This window comes from Pimephales promelas, chromosome 10, assembly GCF_988280905.1.
Source record: "Pimephales promelas chromosome 10, fPimPro1.hap1.1, whole genome shotgun sequence".
Classification (NCBI taxonomy): domain Eukaryota; kingdom Metazoa; phylum Chordata; class Actinopteri; order Cypriniformes; family Leuciscidae; genus Pimephales; species Pimephales promelas.
This window is the reverse complement of record NC_142778.1, coordinates 20,719,666-20,744,580: the sequence shown is the minus strand read 5'-3', so window position 1 is coordinate 20,744,580 and position 24,915 is coordinate 20,719,666. Positions and strand designations below refer to the sequence as shown.

Below are 24,915 nucleotides of genomic sequence, written 5' to 3'. Positions count from 1 at the left end.
ATATATTGCAAAAGAATATTATTTTTTAAATTAGTCTGCTGTCAAAACTCTAAAATATAAAGAATTTGTTTTTATATGTGTAGCAATAAGATAAAGAAAAAAAATATAAACAACTTTTGCAGTCGATCAAGATGAAATTCACATTCTACAAACAAGATACCGTCTAACTGTTAACCATGTTGTATCTCTAAATCAGAGAAAGCTAAATGTATGATGTATGAATGTATGAACACTACAACATCTATCTGATCTACTGTAAAAAATATTGTTGGTTTAATTAAAAAAATTAAGTAACCTGGTTGCCTTAAAATTTTAAGTTGATTGAAATTGAAAAATTGAGTTAATACAATGAAGGAGATTGATTTAATCATCAGAATGATTTAAGTTGATTTGACAAAAGAAAAAAATGTTGTGATAACAAATCTCGAAAATATTTTTTTTTTTACAGTGCACTCCGCCTCATGTCATTCCAAACCTGTCAACTTCTTCTTCTATCTAATACAAGGGAGGTTAAGTAATGACAGTCTTGATCACCTTGATCAATCTTGATCACCAAAAATTCAATGAATACCTATAGCTGTCGGTCCCGTTATAACATCTCCTTTTTGTGATTAAGATGTCAAGATGTCAGGTCTGTAAAAAAATAAAAGGGTATAAGTAAGGACAGCTTGTACTCCTTGGGCAACCTGAGGTTTATAATCCCTGATAAATCAGGTCTAACTAATTACTGTAATGCTCAATAAGGTTGCTTTATTGTTAAGACTTTTACTCAGAGAAACAGTTGGATAACCTTAATTTCCTTATGTAGAGCTAAGAGAAGAAGAGAGTGAGACATCTAAAGAACTAGAAAAGATTAATTAGACAAAGTTGAACTGAACAAAAGGGTTAAGTGTAGAACATCCACATAATTTTGCCTCCTGCTGCTTTTGTCAAAGTGTTGTTGTATTAATTTTGAATAAATCTACAGGCTGTTATAATGTCTTTTGTGATTGTGCGTGACTTTAAAAGTTATATATTAGTATCAAAAAGCCTGTTGAAAAGATGTAGACATGGCCTTGCCAGATTGTGCAACAACTACAACAACAACAACAACAACAACAATAGGCTACATGAATGCTAATGACTGAATATTAATGACTTCATTCAGTATTGTATGTAGGCCTAATGTATTCAAAGCGTTCAAAAGATAGGAATTTTTCACTTTTCTTTTTTTTCTTTCTTTTTTTTTTTTGCTCAGTAAGGCTACATTTATTTGACAAAAATGCAGTAAAATATTAATATTATGTATATTTCTATTTTGTTGTGTAATTTATTTCAGTATTTTCAGTATCATTAATCCAGTCTTCAGTGTCACATGATCCTTCAAAAATAATGTTCAATGTGATGATTTATTGCTCAAGAAGCATTCTTCTTATTATTAGGCTAATATAATAATGTTGAAAAGAAAACAGCTGTGCATGGTTAATATTTTTGTGGAAACCTTTAGGCTATATTTGATGAATAGAAAAGTTAAAAGAACAGCATTTATTTGAAATATAAATATGTAGCTAACATAAATGTCATTACTGTCACTTTAGATCAATTTAACGCGTCCTATCTTTAAAAGAAAAAAAAACCTAAACCTACGTAATGCCATACTTGCAGTTGCAGGCTACATATATAGCTACATACATATACATATACATATTCATATACATATACATATACATATATGTACCTACATCTACTACAGACCCGGAAAAGTGGTCCAAAAGTGTCAAAATTACCCTAATTGTGAATTTCCTTGCTTTCTGCTTTCGGAGACCTTCAGACACACGCCCCTCCCATTAGAGCGAACCTCTTTTGATTGACACGGACCATGACCAATCAAAACAATGGAATGTTTGTAAGGGGCAGGATTTCCTTCAGCGCTGGTCTGGATGAGCTACTGCAGTTCTAGGTGACACGTACCGAAAGGTGCGATTAGGCCTCTCTAAACTTCAGATAATTATTAAAAAAAGGCTGCATTTCACTATGTAAACATCTTCACAGAGCTTTGGCTTAGCACGAGGACCAAATACATCCGGATTCGTTACTTTCTTTAAACTGTTGAATGTATTTGGAAAACTTGGGAAACATTTCAGATATATATGTCGTTTGAGCAACAGTCCAGAAATATAATGTTTCAAGAGGAATCTCGGAGGGGACAAAGTTGTTTCTATACTGAACAGTGAAGAGGAAATCATTCCCAGGGACGTTTCTGTGGAATCCAGGAGAGGAGGGAACATGGGAAACGGCGTGTGCTCAAGGAAGCAGAAGAAGATTTTCCAATCTCTCTTACTGGTCACGGTGGTGTTCGGGATGATCTATGGTGGGATGGTGTCTTATGAGATGCACAAACAGCTGAAGAGGACAGAGGAGATGGCCCTGAAATATCAGCAGCACCAGGAGTCTCTTTCCGCTCAGCTTCAAGGTAAAAACACACGTCGTCTTGATGACGTCACGGTGCAAACAACGTTCTCCCAAACTTTGGCAACTTACGAGCTCTAAAATGTAGTTTACTGTGAGTGATCTTGCATGGCATCTTTTGTTTGTGGTGTTCTTGCTTAATGGTTAAAGAACTAGAGAGATAATCGAAAGTTTTAGTTTTAAAGCTCTTAAAAAATGTGACATGACAATGACTACAAAATGCATTGGATATATTGACTGACATTTCTTGTGATAAGACCACTTAAATAATGTCATACAAGCTGTTAAATTGGTGACAAGATGTTTTGAATATTTCACACCTTTATCTTTAGAATAGAATAGAACAGAATAGAATGCAATAGATAGGGGTAGTTTTTTTTTTCTAAAGTCACCATAAAATAATAATGGAATTAATATAATATTGCAGTATTTATTAAATGATTTATCTGTGCATCATTTTTTTTTAAATACATATCTATGCCCTCCTAATCTTTAATCGCATCTCTGGGCGGGGCAACATGTCACTCACATGACATCACACCAAAAGCAAACCACAAAGATCTAAATGAATTGCCCAAGGACAGAATCAAATCCATCCCTACATGTTTACTTGTTCAAGAATCTGGATATAGATCTCCATAGGGGAAAAACTGACTTTAAATCAAAGGATTGTTAAATCAAGCCATATAAATGATTCCAGATAGCAATGTAATCATCTACACGGCACTTGACTGACAGGCTATTAAATGAAATACCACGGTTTGCAAACCTTTTTCATGGAACTCAAACAAAGTGTTTTGCTGCAAATCCAATTTTGCTGCAATTCACACAGAACTTGAAACTGGTCAAACTGGCTGTTAAGGTGTTGAAATTCTAGAAATGTTTGAGTGTTTTTGTGTGTAGATACTGCATGGATTCCCTGCAGCTGCCGTTGAAGATGCTCATTTTTATGCAGAACATTTTGTTTCAACCTGTGCCTAAAATCACAGTCTTTCATTGTCCCAGTCTTACAAAGATTGGCTTCGCAGTTTGCTTTTCCAAGCTCAATACAGCTGCAAAAAGGGTACGACGAAATGGCCCTTGTGTTTATATTACCGGTAAATACAAATATATGTTAAACTGTTGGCATTGACAGATGAAACTATAGTTTTGTTACTTTGCTAGATTGCAATATTGAGTTGCATGCCACATTTTTCTGTTCCGTTCTTCTCAAATGTTTTGAGTTTGGAGGGGGTTTTGTGTGTGCATTCAATCATGTAACTTATATTTACTGAATACACATCTGCTCCTCATTTTAGTATATCAAAATTAAACAATAAAATATCTAAACCATTTACCCACAGGATACTTTTTTTTAGCACAAAAACCTTTATTAAATATATTATTGATATTTAATATAGGTAAATATTAATGGGAATATACTTTAGAGAAATTTTATTCGTCAATAATAAAAAAAGTCTTGTGTCAGTAATTGTGGCCAAAGTGTTTTGAAGCGCGCCCCCCCCCCCCCCCCAATTTCAGGAATCAATTCTTTTACCCCAATGAAAGGTTTCATTTTTTTTTTTTTATGAAAGATCAAAAGGATAAGCAATGCAGATTTATTTTGTACAGCCATTTTTTTATCATATTTACCAGGGGTGCCATAAATTCTGACCACAAATGTAGTTTAGATCTTGATGACAACACAAATGATTATTTTTTTGGAAACATTTTTATATTTGTAAACAAATATACATGTGTTATATTTAACTTCCTGCAGTAAAGGATTTAGATTATTTAATTTTATAACTGTTATATAATTAATTGTAAAATTATAATAAGTTGCTTTACAATGATTATATTTATTTACTTCAGAACTTTTTCTTGACAATGAAAAATATGATTAATAATTATTTAAGAAACTTTATTTAAAAATATTTTATTTTTAAATATACAAAACCTGTATTTAAGATTTAATGTATTATTTTTATTGCATATATAATTATGATACATTATGCATAGTAATTTATAACTGTCATTAATAATACTTGTTCTATATTCATTCAAAAATAGCCTTGGGTCCTTGAGCCAACATATATTTTATTTCCTAAGCTTGTGCTGCGAAAACGATTTTACTTTTAATTGTTAATGGGACCAGTAGGAGGTCCTGTGATTACTGCCGCCTTTGAGTCTTAATCACTGACTGCATAGTCTCTTTAATCAGTATAATAAGTACTTGACGTGTCTGTTATGTAATAATGGATGTAATGGAGGATACAAGACAAGAGGCAAGGCGTAATTCACTGTAATATTGTAGTTCAACGAACAACCCACGCTGCTGGACAAATATGGAGAGGAAAGCCTCAGCCAGGGTTAATTTCCTTCGGCATTTCAGATTTTGCTAGTGTAGCTCATGTTACGTGTAAAAAGAGCAGACGGGTCAACCTTTTAATCTGATGCCATTAGAGAGAAATTAAGAGGGTTGAATGTGGCACTTGACGGGTCAGTGGTTCACACAGTGCGGAAAGTCTTAAAAAATAGCTCAGCTTACTTTACCTTCTGACTATGGTACTGTACAAGATTCTTGTTGTGACTGAGGAGATTGTGTTGGGGTATCTAGACTTTTTATACATGTTTTTTTAGCACTGTGACTGTTGCTTTGTTTGCATATTAAAATGCTGTACTATTTGTTTAACTGTTTGCACAGTAAACCCATGTAGAAATGTACATCTTTAAATGTATATGTAGATGCAAAAGCCTCTAAATGCCATTTGAAATTTTCTTCTTTAATGATGAATTTTATCAAACTTGTATATTTAAGTTCAGGAATTTCATTTAAATAACAATTAATAGGTAATTATCATTGCCATTTAAGTGAAATCACTGAACTTAAATATACAAGCTTGATAAAAATGATCATTCTAGAAGAAAATTTCCAATGGCACTTAGAGGCTTTTGCATCTGAACTATTCATATATAAATGTATATCTTTTAAAACACAGCCTTATGGATTCGGAGGCAGACAGATGTTTTTTGTTCATTCTGAGTTATTTTTCTGCATTAGTCTGTCTCTTTAGTAAAATCACTTTTTCGATGTTGGGTTGTGCAAAACTATATGTATAATTAATCTGTATAACAACCAATTTAGTGTCATGTCAGCATAGGACTGTTTGAAAAAATACACATGGTGCATTACGCGGTTTCAAGACACTGTTTCAAAGACATAACTTTCATTGGGCCATATGGTGAAAAAAATGTCATGCAGATATGTGAGATGACAGCCGAACACATTTGTTTGCATTTTTGCAAAGGGCCAGAAGTTCAAATATATACTGTCTGTAACTCCAACTGTAGCTGAAAGAGAATCAAGAAATGTATAATGTTATATGTGCTATATGCTAAATGCTATATGTAAATTTTTGACTTTGCACTAAAGCATAAAAATACCATGATATTTTTGCAGAGATTTAGGGAGTTCACATACTTGTATGAGAAATGTTTCTCTGAAAATGCTACAGCCATTTATTTAACTTTGAAAAGTGTTTTGGTCGGAATGTCTGTTATTGTTTCGGTCTGTGTGTTCCCGCCTAGTGCCAATTTACCCTATAATATTTACAAATCTTGTTCACTCAGATATACATCATTGCAATGCTTACTTTACACGAGTGCCCACACTACTGGCAGAACTCTTGAAACGTGTTTAAAAGAAATGGCCTAAGCCTTTGATCACATTTCTACAGTTATTTACTTCTAATCACTCTGTATTATACTGCTATTTCTCTTTACGTTAGACAACTGGGATTCCCATTGCATTATGGGAATTTTATGTAACATCCGACACCCCATACAGAGACTTACTGTATTTTTTAAATTTGCAGTATACTACTGTTTTTGATGTAACGGCACTATTCTGACTGTCACTATTCCATCATGCTGTTTATTTCCTAATTTTTGCCTTACACCAATGGACCACTAATGGAAAATGCTAATCTTTTGCTCCCGCTTGTCAGAAATAGTGTGGATGTGCTAGCGCTTGGACATGGAGTATCGTACGTCAGAAATATAACAGGGCATATACACTCAGTCTGGGATTTGTCGTGTCGCGCCGAAACATCCAGTGTAATATCCATAGGCGTAATTTGTGGGTGGGACATAACCCCACCACTTTTAGCCAGGGTCGATATTATTCCCATCACCTTTGAAACACCTTACGGCATGTATGTAAATAATACAAATAAATAAAACATCTCTAGTTAACTTAGCAGAGCATTAATTTTGTTTGTTTGTTAAATATGAGGCGTTCTAGCACTGAAATGTGTTGTTTTTGAAACCAAGTGATCAAAGTGCACAAATGATTAAACGACAAATTTAGCACAATTTACTATTTAAATCGATTGGTGGACTTCGGTATGTTATTGTACATAGGTGTACATCTGATTTATGATTTAGCTTTATATTAAGTTGGACCAATCAGCAGATGAACCATTTTCTATGTTCAGTGTCACCAGATTAAATGTATCCAGGTACGTATTGGAGTTAAAAACTCTCACTAATTCTTTCATACCAAATCTAGCATTTTAACTACTCAAGTTTATATATATATATTAGGCAAAAGACTCTACCATTGCAGTCCCACCTGACTAGGAAGGTCACAGTGCAGCACACAGGTGGGTTAACTACTGGAAGGACAACGATCATCACTCTGTGATTTCTTGCATGTGTCTTACTGTGTATTTGTCTCAAACAGGAACCTCTTCACTGCAGATAAGCTGAAATGTGCTAAAACATCAACTCTCTCTCTCTCATATATTTATATATATATATATATATATATATATATATATATACTGTATATATATAGTGTTGGAACCGGGATCTCCTCCAACCAGGGAACGTTCTGATCAAGTTCTGAACAGGAACCAGTCTTGGAGAAGTTAATTTATTCACAACGGTGGAGGATGACTTTTACTTCTATGCTGTGAAAAACATGGAGGAGTAGACAGTCAGACATTGATAATAAGAAATGTTTCTTGAGCATCAAAGAGACTTCTTTCAAAAACATTAGGACACTTAAATACTTATTTTGGCCACCAGTGTACATGAATCCAACACATTTTTGGAAATAATTATTTTGAAGGTGGGGTTATGTGTCATGTGCTGTGAAAAGAACTGTGTTTTGCCCTGTGTTGGAAATTTCCCTTTTGACTGGTTAATGTATTTATATTCTGTAGTTTTATGAAGTTAATGGGTGCTATTTCATTGTAATAAGCTAAAAAACCAATGCTTCTACAATAATTCAGCCCATTCTCACTCCCAAGGCGTCACCTAACTGACGCCTTGGGAAGAATTTGGACATGCTTCAATATCTGACGCACTTAGGCGCCCTTTAGCGTCAGTTAGATGACGCCCTAGGATCGCGTGTACCCTACCCCCACCCCACACCTAAACCTAACCGCGTCCTCTAACTGGCGCTTTCCTTTAGCGTCAGTTAGATGACGCCGTAGGATCGCGTCATGTAAGTGACGCTAAAGGGCGCCTAAAACGTCAAATATTGAAGCATGGTCAAAGGTGACGCCTTGGGGTGAGAATGCGTTGAATAATTTTGTCAAATGCTAACGTTTTGTTTAGGATTTTACTTTTTTTTTTTACTTTTTTTTAACAATGTGTGCAGTGATGGACAGCACATAATGTGTTAATTTAACATGTCTACTACACATCTTTGTGCTAACCTTTCTGACATATTTACTTTGTTAAAATTAACACAAAACCCTAAACTCACACATGTAAAAAAAATAACACATCATTTCCAGCATTGGCATACTGTTTATTTTGTGATGTATTGTATATGAAATGTTTTAAATTAAAAAAATGGTATTGTGTAATTATTTTGTCTTATTGATTTGAATGTCAAATCAAATGTAGTGCTTGTGTAGGATAAAAATAAAAATTAATTCTATATACAAATTTTGAAATTTAAATTATATTTAGTACAAATAAAAATAAGTGTACTGATTAGCTTGATTTTACAGTAATGCACTGTATTGCACAATTACAGTACCATGTAGTTACTGTAAAACTGAAATAAGTTATGGTACTGTGCATTTTAATTACAGTAACTATTGCCAGTAAGTTATTGCAAAAAAACAAACAAAAAAAAAAAAAAACTTGAAAGTCTAATGGTGTAGGATGTCCCAAAGTTTGCCTACTCTTTTGCTACACATTCAATGGATTTAAACACAGCGTTTTATTCTTCTGTGATCCAGAATGGCAGCACTGCTGAAAGACTGCTGTGAACTTGCATTTCTTTCAGCCTGACGCTTATTCATTTCACTTGAAGTGTAAAAGGATCTTTACATTTGCCAAAATAAAACTTGTTTGTTTGTTATTAAAAAAATAAGTGTTTACATGATATATTATAATATTATAATATATTATTAATGTTTACATAATATATAAAGTGTTTACATAATATATTTGTGTGTGCTGTATATAATTATTTTGTATATATAAATACACACACATGCATGTATATATTTAAGAAAATGTGTTATTCATATATAAAATATTTATATTTATATAATATAGATTTTATATTTATATATATACAGAATTTAAGCGCAAATAATTCTTAAACATGCATGCATAGGTATTTATATATACAAAATAATTATATACAGCGCACAAAAATCTATTATGTAAACACAGACTTTTATTTTGGATGCGATTAATCGCAATTAATTTTTGCACAGCCCTAAAATGAACGCAATTAGTTACTTTTTATGGAGGAATACAATATTGTAATGGATTGGTCAACACCAATCCAAAAATTAATTTTTCTCTCTTTCTTCCTGTCAGTTGTGTACGAGCATCGCTCTAGGTTGGAGAAGTCTCTTCAGAAGGAGCGGCTTGAGCATAAAAAAGCCAAAGAAGGCAAGTGTGTTTATAATATAATGACAACATCAGTGACTAATTGATGAAGAGGAAATGATGAATTGTAATGACATCCTGTAGCTTGCATGATGGATAAACCGGTGCATCCCAAAGCAGCTATGTTATGCCAAGTGTCAAGTTAATAAGATCCTAAGACTATTTGGACTTTGAAGCTACACTTAAGATGTATGAATGTCTTTGCAAAATAATATCATGTAATAGTTAATTAATTGGCACAATAAGTATTGTATTTGTCTCTGCTGTAATACTTGTTTTTGCCTTTTCCTCACAGATTATCTTGTGTATAAAATAGAGTCCCAGCAGTCTCTCAACAAAGAAAAGGTATGTTGTTTTGAGAGCTACGACATAGTAAAAATTGGAGTTGTGAAACTAGATGAAATGCAGGGAAGCTAAGTTTTTAGAGAGAAAACAGTCAGATACTCTTCTGGTTGTTTGTCTGCAAACTATACATTTCTCGAATATCACAACCTGTGTCTTTCCGGCATTGCATTTGGAGAGACATGATGCCATGCTTACAAAATGACCAGGTTTGTTTGTATTTGTTTTGTTTACAGCAAGATGCCAGTGTCAGGTTTAATTCTCTGCATTCCCAGCATCAGATTTTGAAGGTCAGTTGGAAGTCATCAACTTTTTAAAAAATTATGTTTTCTGATGTACTGTACAGTGCAGTTACAGTATGTCTTTTCTTCCCACAGCAAACACAGATAATTCACTGTTGTGTGTGTGTGTGTGTGTGTTTACCATCAGAACCAGCATGAGGACCTAAAAAAGCAGTATTACGAACTACAAGAGCGACATCAGCTACAAGGAGATGAACACAACAAGGCACTAGATGAGCATAAACAGAGACTTGGCCAGCTTCATCAGACCAAAGAGTCTGAGATTTCTAAGCTCAAAGGTATCATGTTCTCTCCATCTTTCTCTTAGCAATAACACCCTGGCAACCACCACAAAGACTCTAGCATCATGTTGCCTAATGCCTTCTTGTGTCTTTTATGGTGGAATTAAAAGCTACCATCATTTCAGCTGCCTCTCTCATTCTCATTCTCTTTCTCTTTCTTTCCCAGAGAATGAGTTAAACCTACGTGAAGAAAACAAGCAGTTGAGAAAAGCTCATCAGGACATCTATGTGCAACTTCAGGATACCAGGGTAAAACCGAAAAGCCCTATGCATCTTTTTAGTGCAGTAGTACAAAATATGTTTTATGGTTATTATGGATAATATGTATCTTTGCCACATTTTAAGGGGTAAATCTTGTGAAAATGCCCCAAAATTCACAAACAAACAAATAAATAAAATGAGAAAATATATTTAGAATGAAGAAATGGAATCATGTTTCAAGACCATTGATATTTTGTTTTATTTTTTAAAAAAAGCAAGTCAAGAAATAATAATAATAATAATAATAATAATAATATATCTGTTAATGTATATTTAAATGTAATGTTTATTAACCATATTTACTATAATGTAATACATCTGATATTTAATTGTTTGTTTATTTAAAATATTCTAAATGACATCAGTTCAACAGATATTGCAATGATGCAATTGTTACCGTTTTATCATGCTTATAATTGAAATTCAAAAATGATAATCATCAGTTTAAATAATATGAGATTATTTTATCTCATTACAAAGGGGGGAAATTGTTATGATTCTGAAATAATTTCACAGTGCAACAAATTTAATGGTTCTTAAAAATAGACTTTTTATGCAATATATATATATATATACACACACACACACACACACACACTTTTTTATTATTATTTATTTTAATTTTGTGAAATGTTTTTAAACATTTTCATAACATTCACCTTAATAGAATTCTAATTTAGTCTTTTTTTTTCCATGATCCATTTTATTGCAGATCAGGCAATTGTTTTTATGATGATAATAATTTAGCTTTATCACACAGTCCATACTAATATTCAGTGTGGTTATCCTGAATGCTTGTGTTTGAGCTTTGCCTGTGATGGTTCCTCTTGTAGCAACAGCACAAGAACCTAAAATCCAGCCACGACCAGCTTGTGTTGACCCTGGAGGACCACAAAAGTGCGCTAGCTGCGGCACAGGTTAGGGTGTGTGCGTGTGTGTGTGTGTGTGTGTGTGTGTGTGCATGCGCTTTAAGCAGGTGCAGGTGTGTGTGTGCTTTTCCATTGACAGCTCAAATGCCATGCTGAGCATATCCTGTGGGAAAGACAAGTCAAGTTTCACAGAGGTCATGTAAGCAGCAAGCAAATAGTTTAGTGTAATAAAATTAGATTGCATTCTCATACTTCTCACACAGAGCATTGTGTCATTACCTTAACATATCAATGGCTATCTGTAAGTTGCAACAACTAAGTTGCTTTTCCTGTGCAATTTAGGAGTGTTATTTATGTGGCTTCATCCCAAATCAGTCGCCTATGATGGTAACCATGATGGTTATGATGCTGCCTATGTGGGAAGCAAGGTTTTAACACAGCTAATATGTTTTATTATATTTTCTGCAAAGCACCGCCTAGAAGTAGAAATGCTCTCATTGTGAAAGCAGCGCATGATCCTGCTGATTCAGTTAGACTGCAGTGCTGCTTATGCAAGCTTGTCAGACTGGACTAAGTCTGCGTTTCAAGTCTGGTCGCATTCCACAAGGCCATTATGATCTCTTGCACACAGTTTCACTCTCGTTTCTCAGACCTTTTTGCCCTTGTTTAGCATGCTAAAATGTGCATGACTCTGATAAGCCATGCATGCTGAACTTTCTGTTTACTCGCACTTTCTCTGTGGCTTTGAGAAACCACATGTACAGATGCTTGTTAATTAGAACTGTCATTATCTGCTTTCCCAGGATGATAGAGAGGCATGCCGGGAGGCATTGGGTTTAGTGTGTGTGTGTGATACAGAGTGATATTTTCCTTCCATATGCTGGCAACACTTGCTGGCATTCAAACAGAGAAGAAAACAGGTACCCTTGTAAAGAAGGATTGGGAGAAAGGTTAGGTTAGGATTGCAGGATCTTGGGTATGAGTTGAGGATGATTAAACAATTGTATGATTTAAAGAATAGTCTTTTGAAGTCATACATTTGCATTGTATGACCCATATTTGATGTCTTTATTAACTTTTCTTTGATGAGGGGGGAGGAAAAAATATGATGCACAAGATACAAAGTTGATGTACAAGAACCTGCAATGTTTAGTATCAATTATGAGATTAAACATTTTTAAAGACCTACATTTGAGTTCAATCATTACCATTTTTGAAACCAGAACAAAAAATAATATGCTTTTGAACATATATATATATAATATAATTTGAATATAAATAAATACATTTCCACATAGTTCTCTAGTATTCTTTCAATTAAATACATTTTGCTTTAAAACAAACTTTACTTTCTAAAACAAAATCTTTTATTTTAAAAGTATAAATATTAAATTATTAAATATGTTTTAAATATCAAATACATAAATACAATAATACCATATTGCTTTTTTTTCTTTTATTCAATTAAATACATTTTGCTTTAAGTTCTAAATAATATGATTCAATTCAATTAGTAAATAATAAAAAAAAACAAGTAGATTTGTAGAATGTTGTCAATTAAGCAAGTGTTTCTTGAGGTTCTCAATTACAAGTAATAATGCATTTTTATTGATATAGATTGCACTAGTTTTCTTTCTGATCTGGATGTATTTCCCTCATGATGGCCTTTCATCTCTTTCTCTTCTGCCTTACGTCAGGCTCTTGATTTTGGCTTGCTGTGTTTGTTGCCTGTTTCAGCTAACCACCAACCATTGCTTGTTTAACTTTTCACCCGTGTATATGAAGCCTTTTCTCTGATGTGTGGTGTTGTACTTATGTTGTGGGTCTCAATGGGTTTCAGGTTCAGGTGGATGAATATAAACAGCTGAAGGAGACGCTCGGTAAGATGCCCAGTCTAAAACATGCCACAGGCCAACCCCAGCAACATGAAGCTGTTCAGCCCGTCCAGAATCAGAACGTAGAAGAAAACAATCAACCACGCGATGCTCAGCCAGAGGTATTGAAACTGTTTATCTATCATACTTTCAAAACTGAGGTTTTCCCCCACTCATGTCACTGGTTTAAATGGTGAATGAGATCTGTTTCATGTGGATCTCCCTCAGATGGAGAAACACCACGAGGACGAGAAGCCTCAATCGCACGACAGGGAGGAGGTTGGCGAAATGGGAGGAGCCGAGGAGAGGAGGAGAGAGCTGGCAGAGGAGGAGATGGAGCAGGCGGGACAACCTCAGAAACTAGAGGAGGAGTTTGATGTGCCGCATAATGAAGTGGAGGAGGAGGAGCCACGGGCCAACCAACCAGATGAAAACGCGCTAGAAAGGGAGCAACGTCACGTTAAAGAGGTCAGAACTCTTGCGACATGATTCTGAATGCAAACATTTGATAAATTACCAATAAACTAGCTAATGTAGTGAAGCTTTCAAAAGTTTGGTGTTGGTAAGTTTTTTTTTCTCCCCAATGCTGCATTTATTTGATCCAAAATACAGTAACAAATGTAATATTGTAAATCATTCATATTACAATTTTAAATAACTGTTTTCTATGTAAATACATATATTTCAAAATGTTATTTATTCCAGTGATGGCAAATCTGAATTTTCACAACATTACTCCAGTCTTCAGTGTCACATGTAGCCTGACTACGTCAGACTTCCTACTTCCACTAATTTCATTTCGCTCCTGTATGTCAGTCTGAGATAGCAGCCTATCTTTCAGTTTTCCAGCAGCCTTCGGACTGTCGGCCAATCAACGAACAGAGGGCGGGCTGAGAGCCGTGACGTAGACGCTAAGCGCCGAGTTTTACATTGTAGGTTAGAGGAATCGAATGGGAAACGAGACACGGGATGCAATTCGCTCTGTTATGGAGAACATTCCGGGGTTTTTCAAAGTAAAGCCAGAACAAGAAGGTTTGATAAACCTTTTAAATGGAGGTGATGTTGTGGCCCTACTCCCTACTTTTCCTTTTTGGGAAAAGTTGAATTTATCAATTGTTACCGTTAGTTACGTCTGTCTACGAAGCAAAGTGAAGTAGCAGAGTCTGGTATTACCAGGCTAGAGGAACAAAGAGCTGTGTTTAAAAGATCTAATCCTAAGTTTGAGAGTTGGCTACAAATATTTTCTTGTTTCACTCTGGCAAAAATAAGTTTAGAGGCCGTGACTGTACCGTGGATTAACTTCGCATAATCTGCAAAAGTCGTTTACAGCCATGTTCACTCCGGTATTTCGCTCACATCGTCAAGTGTTTACAGCAGGTTTACAGTGGTAGTTCGATCATAGATTTGAGTTCGATCCATGATGTCTGTGGTTTGATGCGGCTGTGTCGCCGCAGAACATATATCATAAATAAACTTATCTGATTGGCCAATCATTTTAAACTTCAGACAAGCGCCCCCTTGCGAGAGAGAAAACACTTCTCTATTATGCCATTCCAGACTCTGTCTACGAAGCAAAGTGAAGTAGCAGAGTCTGGTATTACCAGGCTTCAGAAACCATTCTTATATGCTGATTTCATTCTAATATGCTATTATTATTATCAATATTACCAACAGCTGTGCAGTTTAAATTGTTATGCTTTTATTTTCAGGATTCTTCTTCATTTGTTTTCTAACATTATAAATAGAAATGCACCGATTGATCATCTGGTGACCAGAATTGGCCGATTTTCACGTGATCGGCGACCGGCACACGGAACGCACATGTAGGAAACCTTGTGAATTAAGTCTGTTTCACACCGCAAACGTGTGTAGCGTGTATTATTTACGGCGTGCATGCAAACCAATGAGTGCATTCACACCGGGAGCAGGATCAGCGCGTGAGCGTCAAGCAGGAACACTGGCGAAGCGCGGGTTTTGCTAGTACTGCACAAAAGAAAGCACACTTTTAATGGAATAGGATTTCACACAAAAGTGTCCAAAGTGCACAGAATTTGCATGTCTGGTGTGTTTTAACAAGAACTGGAGTATATGTCAGAAAAGAAATTGAATTTTCTTTTTGAAATGAACACATTTTTTTAGTTGGATATTGGATGTAAAAAGAAGGAAATAATTCTTCCATAACACTGCACTTTAGATGTGTGTGAATTTCCCACACCAGGAGTAATTTACATAGTCCTATTTTTAGTGATGGGGACGAGCCCGCCTATGCCAAGTCCGAGTCAAGACCGAGTCTTTGAAGGGTCGAGTCCGAGTCGAGACCGAGTCCGTTGGTTTTCAAATACAGTCGAGTCCGAGTCAAGGCCGAGTCTTTGAGGAAGCAAGTCCGAGTCACACCAGGCAGGAACTGAAGACACTGATGGCTCTGATGACAGTATCTTTGCATTGCACCATGGGATGTCATTTTCAAATAATGCCCGTCAATATTGCATTTTATTATTATTGTTGTTATGTGTTTTATATATGTATATATATATATATATGAACAAAAAAAATGCGCTGGAAAAAATGGAAAAAATCTCGAGGACTTGGTCTGAAAATGAGTCCTTCTCCTCCCACTGTGGTCTTAAACCGAGTCAAGACCAAGTCTTGAAGGATCGGGACTGAGTCTTTGAAGGAACAAGTCCGAGACGAGTCCGAGAAAGCAGAAATCGGTCTTGAGTCCGAGACCAGACTCGAGTACTACATCACTAACTATTTTATAGCTATTACTGTTCAAAAATGTTCTATGCAAAATGTAAAATGTTCTACTAAAGAAAAAAAAAAGAAAACAAATATTTCTGTGTGCTGTAAAGTGGTAAGAAAAAAACAAAATCGGAATCAGTTAAAATCGGTATCGGCAGGTCAAACTCTGAAAAGTCGGAAATTGGAATCGGCCTAGAAAATTGTAATCTGTGCATCTCTAATTATAAATGTATTTACTCCTACTTTTTATCTATTTAATGCATCTTTCCTAAATAGATGCATTAAGTTCTTTCAAATAAACATATCTACAGACCCAAAACTTGCATAGTCTTGCATAGTAAGCTGCCTACCTAGACATTTTTATTTTTATCCAATTGGTCAGAAAGGCAAAACATTTGGTTTTATCAAGTATTAATTATCTAAAAAATCTAATTTAAAACACACTATGGAATAGAGACTAGAGTTCAGAATGCGAGCAAAAATTCGTTGCATATGCAATTTAGCATCACCCAAAAGACATATGAAATTTGTTCTTTCAAATCTGATTCAAACTACATTTGGAGTTTGTGTGAAATGTGATTCCAAACTGATTTTTACAAATGCATCTCAGTCTGGACACTGGCTGCTCAATTCAGATTTCAAATTGTCTTATGCATCACTCTTAGTACACAATGATAACGTTAAAACCAGTGGCCCGAAATGCCAGAAATATTCGTACACTTATAGATGTATATAAACCAGTCTCCTCCATTGCGGAGTTTTTCTTGTGTGACGGAAGAGTTCTGCATCGAGTTCTGCAAGGGTTAGTTCACCCAAAAATGAAAATTCTGTCAGTATTTACTCACCCTCATGTTGTTCCAACCTCGTAAGACTTTTGTTCATCTTCGGAACACAAATTAAGATATTTTTGATGAAATCTGAGAGCTGGATCACTCCTCCATACTAGTCCATAGGCTTCTTGAGGAATTGAAACTTGCCGGCCTCGAAAAGTTATTAAAGACATCGTTAAAATAGTCCAAGTGACTTGAGTGGCTCAATCTTAACTTTATCAAGCGCCGTCGAGAATACTTTTTGTGCGCAAAAAACAACAAAAATAACAACTTTATTTCAACTATTCACTTCCTTCTCTGTGGGCCTCTAGTCAGTTAACCTAGTGTGATAGCGTAGTGCTACGTCACACATAGGCTCACAATTGGCTTTATGCCCAGCTGCACTACTTCCTGAACTTCAGCCAGCTCCTTGTTTCCTGTCTGCCATTATTGGCCAAATTGATTATTTAAGGTGTGTCTGATTATTGTTGCCATGACTATTGAGGTCAGGTACACCTGAATTAATCAATTTGGCCAATAATGGCAGACAGGAAACAAGGAGCTGGCTGAAGTTTAGGAAGTAGTGCAGCTGGGCATAAAGCCCATTGGCTGACGCTGGTCATGTGTGTGATGCGTGTGACGTACAACAACAGATCATACGCTGTTAAACTAGCCAAGAGAGAAGATAATGAATAGTTGAAATAAAGTCATTATTTTTGTTGTTTTTTTGCATACAAAAAGTGTTCTCGTCATTTGATAAAGTTAAGATTGAGCCACTGTAGTCACTTGGACTATTTTAACAATGTCTTTAATAACTTTTCAAGTTTCATTTCCTCAAGAAGCCTATGGACTAGTATGGAAGAGTGATTCAGCTCTCAGATTTAATCAAAAATATCTTCGGATATTTGTGTTCCAAAGATGAACGAAGGTCTTACGGGGTTGGAACAACATTGAGGGTGAGTAAATACTGACAGAATTTTCATTTTTGGGTGATGCTTTTAATATTTCCTACATCATTTGAAAGCCTCATCACATATTTTGGTCCGTTTACTTTGTTACCTAAGCAACCCATGCAGATAGGTTGGTTGTGTCTGGAGTGGACACACAAATCTAACTTGATCACTTGCAATTAATAGTGCAGACAGTCTGCTTGAAAAAATCTGAGCTGAGAAAAAAATCAGATTTGCCTGAATTCTGAACATCAGTATGTTTACAGTCTGTATGTTTTCATTATTATAATAAATATATAGAGATGTTATCTTAGCCAGTCCACCTTCCTGCATTGTCCTCTCCAACATTGAACTAATTTCCCATTGCAAGGCCCTCACTCTTCTGTTCTGTCCCCAGGTGGCGCCAGCGCAGGTGGAGCGGGTGAAGTCTGCCTACGAACAGCAGCAGGAGCAGCAGCGTCTGGCTGCGCAGCTGGCGGAGGAGCGCAAACAGTTACACCTGCGTCAGGAAACCCTGCAGAAACACCAGCTGCAGCAGCAGAAGGAGAGAGTGGAAAGATTACGTCTGCAGAGAGAGAGAGAGGAACAGCTGAACAGAGAAGCCGATCTCAAAGAGCAAAAACTCCAGCAGGAGATGCTCCGGTCAGAGGCCCTCCCTTGAATTATACAGTTATAAAAATAAATATATCATATATACTATATATATATATATATATATATATATATATATATATATATATAGATATATAAATCATACTTTTTGCAGTAAAGAAGAATGGTCATTTGTACGTGTTTATTTGTTATGCCAGGAAACTACAATGATTTATTTTATAAATCCTTTTATTTTCTGTATTTACCAGGAAAAAAGCACAGTATGAAAACATAGATGCTGATATAGTCCAGGGAGAAGAAGATGCACAGATAACTGAGGAGAAAGGTGACTATTTATGTGGTTTGTTGTGATAGCAGTGCTACTTTTTACTCGTAGTCAGGATTATCTTGATCCCAGCAGAGGGGTGGATTTCAGAAACAAAAATGTAATAAAACTTTAAAACTGGTAAAAAAAATTCAACATTTGTATAATAAAATGTATACAAATTGATATTTTTATTTTGTTCTTGATTAGTTTAACTGGAAAGTAATAAAGAAGTAGTGAACAGGCTACCTATTAAGCATTTCAGTACAGTAAAGTAAAAAAATGTTTTTAATGCAATTAAATGAACAGCTGTCAATATATATATATATATATATATATATATATAAATCACTGTATATACCCCTTTTGCCCCTACATCACAATCACGTCACAGCATTAGCTGGAGGCAAAAAAAAACGTTAATACAAACCAGCACAGATTCAGCTACATAATAAGGAGGTTAAGTTATTATTATTAAATGTCATCTTGTTGTGTTGTTGGGTGCAGGAATCAATGAAATCAAAATCATCACATAATTAACATTGCACCGTAATGTCACTCTTCGCTGGTTAGGGAGCGCTCTTGTACATGACAATTAAGCATATAGTTATAGGCATAAAATATTTAAATGCCCTCAGTTTCTCTTTACGCTCGGTTTCTCTATCGGATAGGTGTAGAAATCAGGCCACTCAACCGGAGGTAGCGTTAACGTTAATCCTGTCAGATCGTCCATCCATTGAGTGAGCGTATAAGGGTCAGCCAATCTGGTTCCGTCCCTTAAAATTAACGGTTTCAAATAACAACCACGGTCCTGGACACTGAGCGACCTTGCACATTAGGATAAAATCGGATTTTCTCCAGTCATTGTTAAAAAACAAGCTAACAAATCTTGCAAACTAACGTTAGGGAAGTGGCCAGAGGGATCATTCTGCCTCCACCTAAGCTCCGCCCACAAAAAAAGTCACCTTGTTTACTAACTGAAAAGGGGTCTATATAAACTACATTGACTCAATCATCAGAGATGAACCAGACAAAATAATTTTCTAACAATTATTGCATGCAGATTTGTTTGTTTTTGTTCTGGGTCATGTGAGGGGGCCACGAAAACCTAAAGGGACATGGAGATGGGAGGAAAAAAATATATTTTATGCTTTTGTGTTCTCTCGCAAGAAGTAAAATGGATTACCTGATCCTGGATAGCAAAAAATGGGATTTTCAAATCTAGATCATTTTGATCCCTATTCAACTTTTTGAATAACTGGGGGGCCCTGAGGATTATACTTTTGTATGTCTCTGTCATGTGTAGAGGAGAACGTGCACCATGAGGAGCCTGGGCAAGATGAAGAGGACCATGCTCAACAGGAGGATGAGGTGTGTTCCCTTATGATATTATAAACACATATACAAGTACCAGTATTCATATAAACATGATGAGTGAAACCTATGAAACTTACAGCGACCCGTAGGAGCGGATGTTGATCCAGAGGACGACCCCAACAATCAGGGTGAGGATGAGTTTGAGGAGGCAGAGCAGCAGCGGCATGCCCATGAGGAAGAGGAGGAGGAAGAGCCAGCACCCGTAGACAACCCCAACATGCACCTGGCCGTCGAGAATCAACACCAGCCGCCTGCTGAAGAACAACTTGTGGTAAGCAACCGGTTCTTTTCAGCTGAAAGGAGTCTCCTATCCAGCAGACGTGTCATGTTTTCTGCATGATGTTTAATAGATGTGTGAAACAAGATTGAGTCTTCAGTGTTGGTGGAGCTATGCAGCATTTTTTGTATAAAAACAAAACACTGTCTGAAGTTTTGTGTGTTTTGTGCAGATGGCTGGAAACCCAGACCAACAGGAAGATACTCTGGATGAGCAGTACCAGGAAGAAGGCGATGATGAGGTCGGAAAACAAATGCAAACACACACACACACAGTCCTAAAAACAAAAAAATAAATATTATTTGTTCCCTAATCGGGATGGCTTTCTCCTCCAGGCTCAAGATGAGCCGGTTGAAAATCAGAAGCATGAGGCGATGCGAGAAGAAGGAGGAGACCCGTATAATGAAGAGAATGCAGAACAGGTACAAAATATTTAGAATTTGTGGCTGTTCAGGAGAGGTTTGCTGAAAATTATATATTTTAAAAATAACCGTGATGACAGTCAAAAAGTGTCCTTTTATACCTGTCCTGTATTCACTCTATATATACTTCAAAAGTGTTTATTATTATTATTATTTTTTATTTTTTTTGGAAGAAATTTATTTAGCAAGGTTGCATTAAAGTGATCAAATACTGTAGTAAACACTATTTCAAAAGTAACAATAAACACTATGATAATGATACAGACGAAAGATCTTTTGATCTTTCTATTCATCAAAGTATTCTGATAAAAAGGCATCACAGTTTCCATGAAAATATTAAGCAGCACAACTGTTTTCAACATTGATGATGATAGTAAGAATAAATATTTTATGAAGGATCATGTGACACTGAAGCCTAATCAAGAGTAATCATGCTAAAAATTCAACTTTGCCAACAGAGCAACACATTTTAAAATATATTAAAATATATTAAAAACGGGTCTTTTAAATTGTAAAACTATTTCACAGTATTACAATTTTGATCAAATACAACTTCTTTAAAACATTTAAAAATCTTACCGATCCCAAACTTTTAAACAATATTTTAAGCATATTTTGGTGCACCGTGTAATTTTTAGCGGTGGCCAGTAAACTCTAGTGGTGAGGTTGTGAATTGCAACCAACAGAAATACAAATTTAAAATAAGAAATTAGGTTAACTTAATTATTCAGTAAAACAATGTTATTTAGAATATTATTGTTACTTGTTCATCATTATGTCTAATTGTGTCTTGTTTTATTCGCTGACTTTAGCTAGCATCTTTGCACGAAGAACAGCATAGTGACGAAACGTGTTTGTCCGTTTAGGGCCACTGTAGAAACATGTCGGCGCATTTCAATGTAAGGTGACCCGCGGTGTATGTAGATAGAAAAACATAAATGTTCATTAAGTAGGTCTTTATACGCCACTGAAAACATAGTTATGTATATGATGTTGCATTTCTGTCAACAGAAACTCCTAAATATCACACAGTACACCTTTAAAAAGATATGTGTTAATTGTAGTGTTCATTTAGTTTCTTGTCAAAAATGTAGAAGGCAGGACCATGAATCTCTACTAGTTAAGCTGTCTTTTTAAAGACAATAATTTTATGGTCTCTGTACTGTATCACAGAGAGTTATGTATTGCTTATGTGTGTTTGTGTACGTTTTCACTTATTCTTTTGTACAAGCTGCCGCTGTAACTGTAGACTGGTGACAGTGCCACAGTTGGGTGAGTCAGATCGATTGCACAGTCCTCCACGGTGTTCAGTTACTGTCCTGAGTCCAGCTCCTCTTTAAACATCCATCCTCCATTTTCACCTCATCACTTAAGCCCCTTTCACATAGAGCGCTGATCCCAGAAAATTGCCATAGAATTGCTAGGGGGCCTTCTGTGTGCGTCCCAGGATTGATTCCGGAATGAGGAGCTTGACATTGCTGGGATTAGTCCCGGAACGTTCATGTTGTTGAAAATAAACAACAAAGTTTGCATATCAACATCTGCTGCCATGTTTATTAAAGCAATGCAAACACTTCCATTGCTGTACCACAACACTAGCGTTTTCGACGTGTACATTACACATCACGTCTTTACGGGATGTGTGTGAAAGCACACGCAGATTCCCGAAAATCCATGGCAGTGTGAATGAACAAATCAAACGATCCCAGGACACATTATCAGTGTATTTTCCAGAATCTCTGTGAAAGGGGCTTGAGATTTAGGGAATGTTATTCATGCTTTATTCACATCTGTGCACTTTTAAAGTTAGAGTTCACTCAAAATGGAAAAGTCTGTCATCATTTACTAACCATCATGTTGGCCCAATCCCATAGCTGTGTCCAAAATCGCATTACTGTATAGTTGGTACTACATTTACTTACATACTTGAAATCTAGTTAGTGTGATAGTATAATTTAAATTCGGAATACTATGAATTCGGACAAACTACTCAGCTAAAATAATGTTTTTTGCCTATTATATAGGCATATTTGGATGCAGGGCATCACTTTATTTCTTCTGTGAAAGAAATTTGAGGTGGTTAGTAGCAAGCGAGCAGACTTGTTAGGTGTGTGCAACAAACGTCATACTTGATTATTTTTATATAAATCTTTTTTTTGTATCTGTACAGGAAGAGGTCAGAGGTCAGGGTGTGAAGGAGGATAATCAACTCATCCAACATCACAATGAGGAGAACTATGAGGATGAAGATGAGGAGGAAGAAGGCAATGGGGATAAACCCCCCATTCGCAGGGCAGAAATGTGAGGCGATTGAAAGGAAGGATAGCCAATCGCTGCCAAATTTGGATTGGGTTTCCCACACCATCCTCTAAACATTGTGCCAGGAGATCGCTCTGTTGGGTCGTTCTGATGAATAGGAAATCTGATTTTCTTCCAGTTTGTGTAACTCTGAAACCGAGATGCACACAGAGCAAACACCTGCTGTCGGTCTTTACTGTACGTCTTTCTGTCATTTCTTCTTCTGAGGAGCAGTGAATAAGTTCAGTTTAAATGCTGTTATATCTTGCGTTTGATTTCTTTGGCTGGATGAAAATCTGAAAGCATAGATTTCAACCACCAGAAACACTTGCACTGAAACATTTGCTATTTTTGTTCAGTTGTGGCTCCACATACAAGAAATATTCCATCTTTGAAGTAAACCCTTTTAAAAAACAGTCTCATTTTAAGTCAAGACCGATCTTGATGGACTGGCAGCAGGCACCAATCAGCCTTAAATCCTCACCTGGTCCTGCCCAAACTTGTGTTGGACGCAAAAATGCAACGCAGAAATATTGTATCATGGGTGAGTTTGGCAAGGTGCTTGGGTCAACAGATGTCACTACAATAATGTTTACATGTAATTCAAGGAGATAATTGTAGCTGTTGAACGTCATTTTTAAATGCTGTACTGTACGTGCTTATTTACCATACTGATGCCTAAACATAAACCAAATTCATTTAGTTAAACATGATTTTTATTTACTTTTCACAAAGTGCCTCGTAGATATCATAGGAAAAACTTCCTCAAATGCTTCCTATCTTGCCAGGATGATTTAGTTTCTGATATCTTTGTCGAATGTCTCTGTTATGGAAAAGTATTTGTATTGAATTTTTAATTCTTTCTTTTCAAGTCGACCTGCCAACTACTATTCTAGAATAAACTAGTTCTAGTGTTCTACGTGCTACTGGACTTGGTCCTCAAGTCTTTTTGTTACTGATAGTCTTTAACATATGACATTAGACAGCAGAGATATGAATGGCACATTAAAAATGAGAATTAATAAGAGACATACTATTCAGATGTAGAATTTGAATATGCAAAAAGTTAACAAAATGTTTGGATTAGCTTACTCAAAATGATTTGTTCTGAATGTATGCTAAATCACTACAATATTGCATTTTATTTATTTTGTCTTGTATTTACTTTGCTTTTTTATATTATATAAAATGAAATAATCTTGTTTTGTCACCTTTGTTATCTTCTGGGACGCATATGATTTTTAGGTTTATTAGTTGAAGTGGTCAGCTTTAATACTTTATATTTAAAATGAATATATGTTTATAGATTTTTTTCTGTTCTGCAAGTGATTTACATTGAAATATTTTTGTGCTGTTTTGTCGATAACGGCATTGTGAGCAGAATAAAAATTGGTGAAGGATTTAATGCTCATCTTCTTCTTTTTTCATCATGCACAAAGTCTAGTGGTTGTGCTGATGTTTGGAGTAGAGAAAATATCTCTTTGTCTAATTACATAAATGTAAAAATGAAACTATAGCAAAAATAACAGTGCTGTGCTTTCATCCTGCAGTTCCTGGAAGGTTGATGAGATACAGCAGAAATGAGAAAAAGGTAATGTGTACATTCTTCTGTTTATCCCGGTCGCAGGGCAGCAGTCTAAGCAGAGATGCCCAGACTTCCCTCTCCCTAGACACTTCCTCCAGTTCTCCTGGGGGGTCACCGAGGCGTTTCCAGGCCAGCCGGCAGACATAGTCCCTCCAGCGTGTTCTAGGTCTTTCCCAGGGTCTCCTCCCAGTGGGACTTGCCCGGAATACCTTCCCAGGAAGGCGTCCTGGAGGCATCTGGAACAGATGCCCGAGCC

The 24,915-nt window shown here is 35.9% G+C and overlaps 1 protein-coding gene across 2 annotated transcripts; it reads left to right on the top strand.

Annotated features, from left to right (window-relative positions):
- The first annotated feature begins 1,898 nt into the window (after window positions 1-1,898).
- On the top strand, window positions 1,899-24,474 carry golim4a (golgi integral membrane protein 4a). Of its 2 annotated transcripts, XM_039654427.2 has the most exons (16): window positions 1,899-2,452; window positions 9,283-9,357; window positions 9,650-9,699; window positions 9,933-9,986; window positions 10,126-10,276; window positions 10,446-10,528; window positions 11,374-11,457; window positions 13,250-13,405; window positions 13,512-13,751; window positions 18,182-18,426; window positions 18,645-18,721; window positions 20,007-20,071; window positions 20,157-20,348; window positions 20,527-20,595; window positions 20,690-20,776; window positions 22,947-24,474. In XM_039654427.2, the coding sequence occupies exons 1-16, from the start codon at window positions 2,266-2,268 to the stop codon at window positions 23,079-23,081; spliced, it is 1,950 nt and encodes a 649-aa protein (XP_039510361.2). In that variant the 5' UTR covers window positions 1,899-2,265; the 3' UTR covers window positions 23,082-24,474. The 2 variants fall into 2 exon arrangements, with proteins under 2 accessions (XP_039510361.2, XP_039510362.2); XM_039654428.2 differs by lacking the exon at window positions 11,374-11,457.
- Window positions 24,475-24,915: the final 441 nt, after the last annotated feature.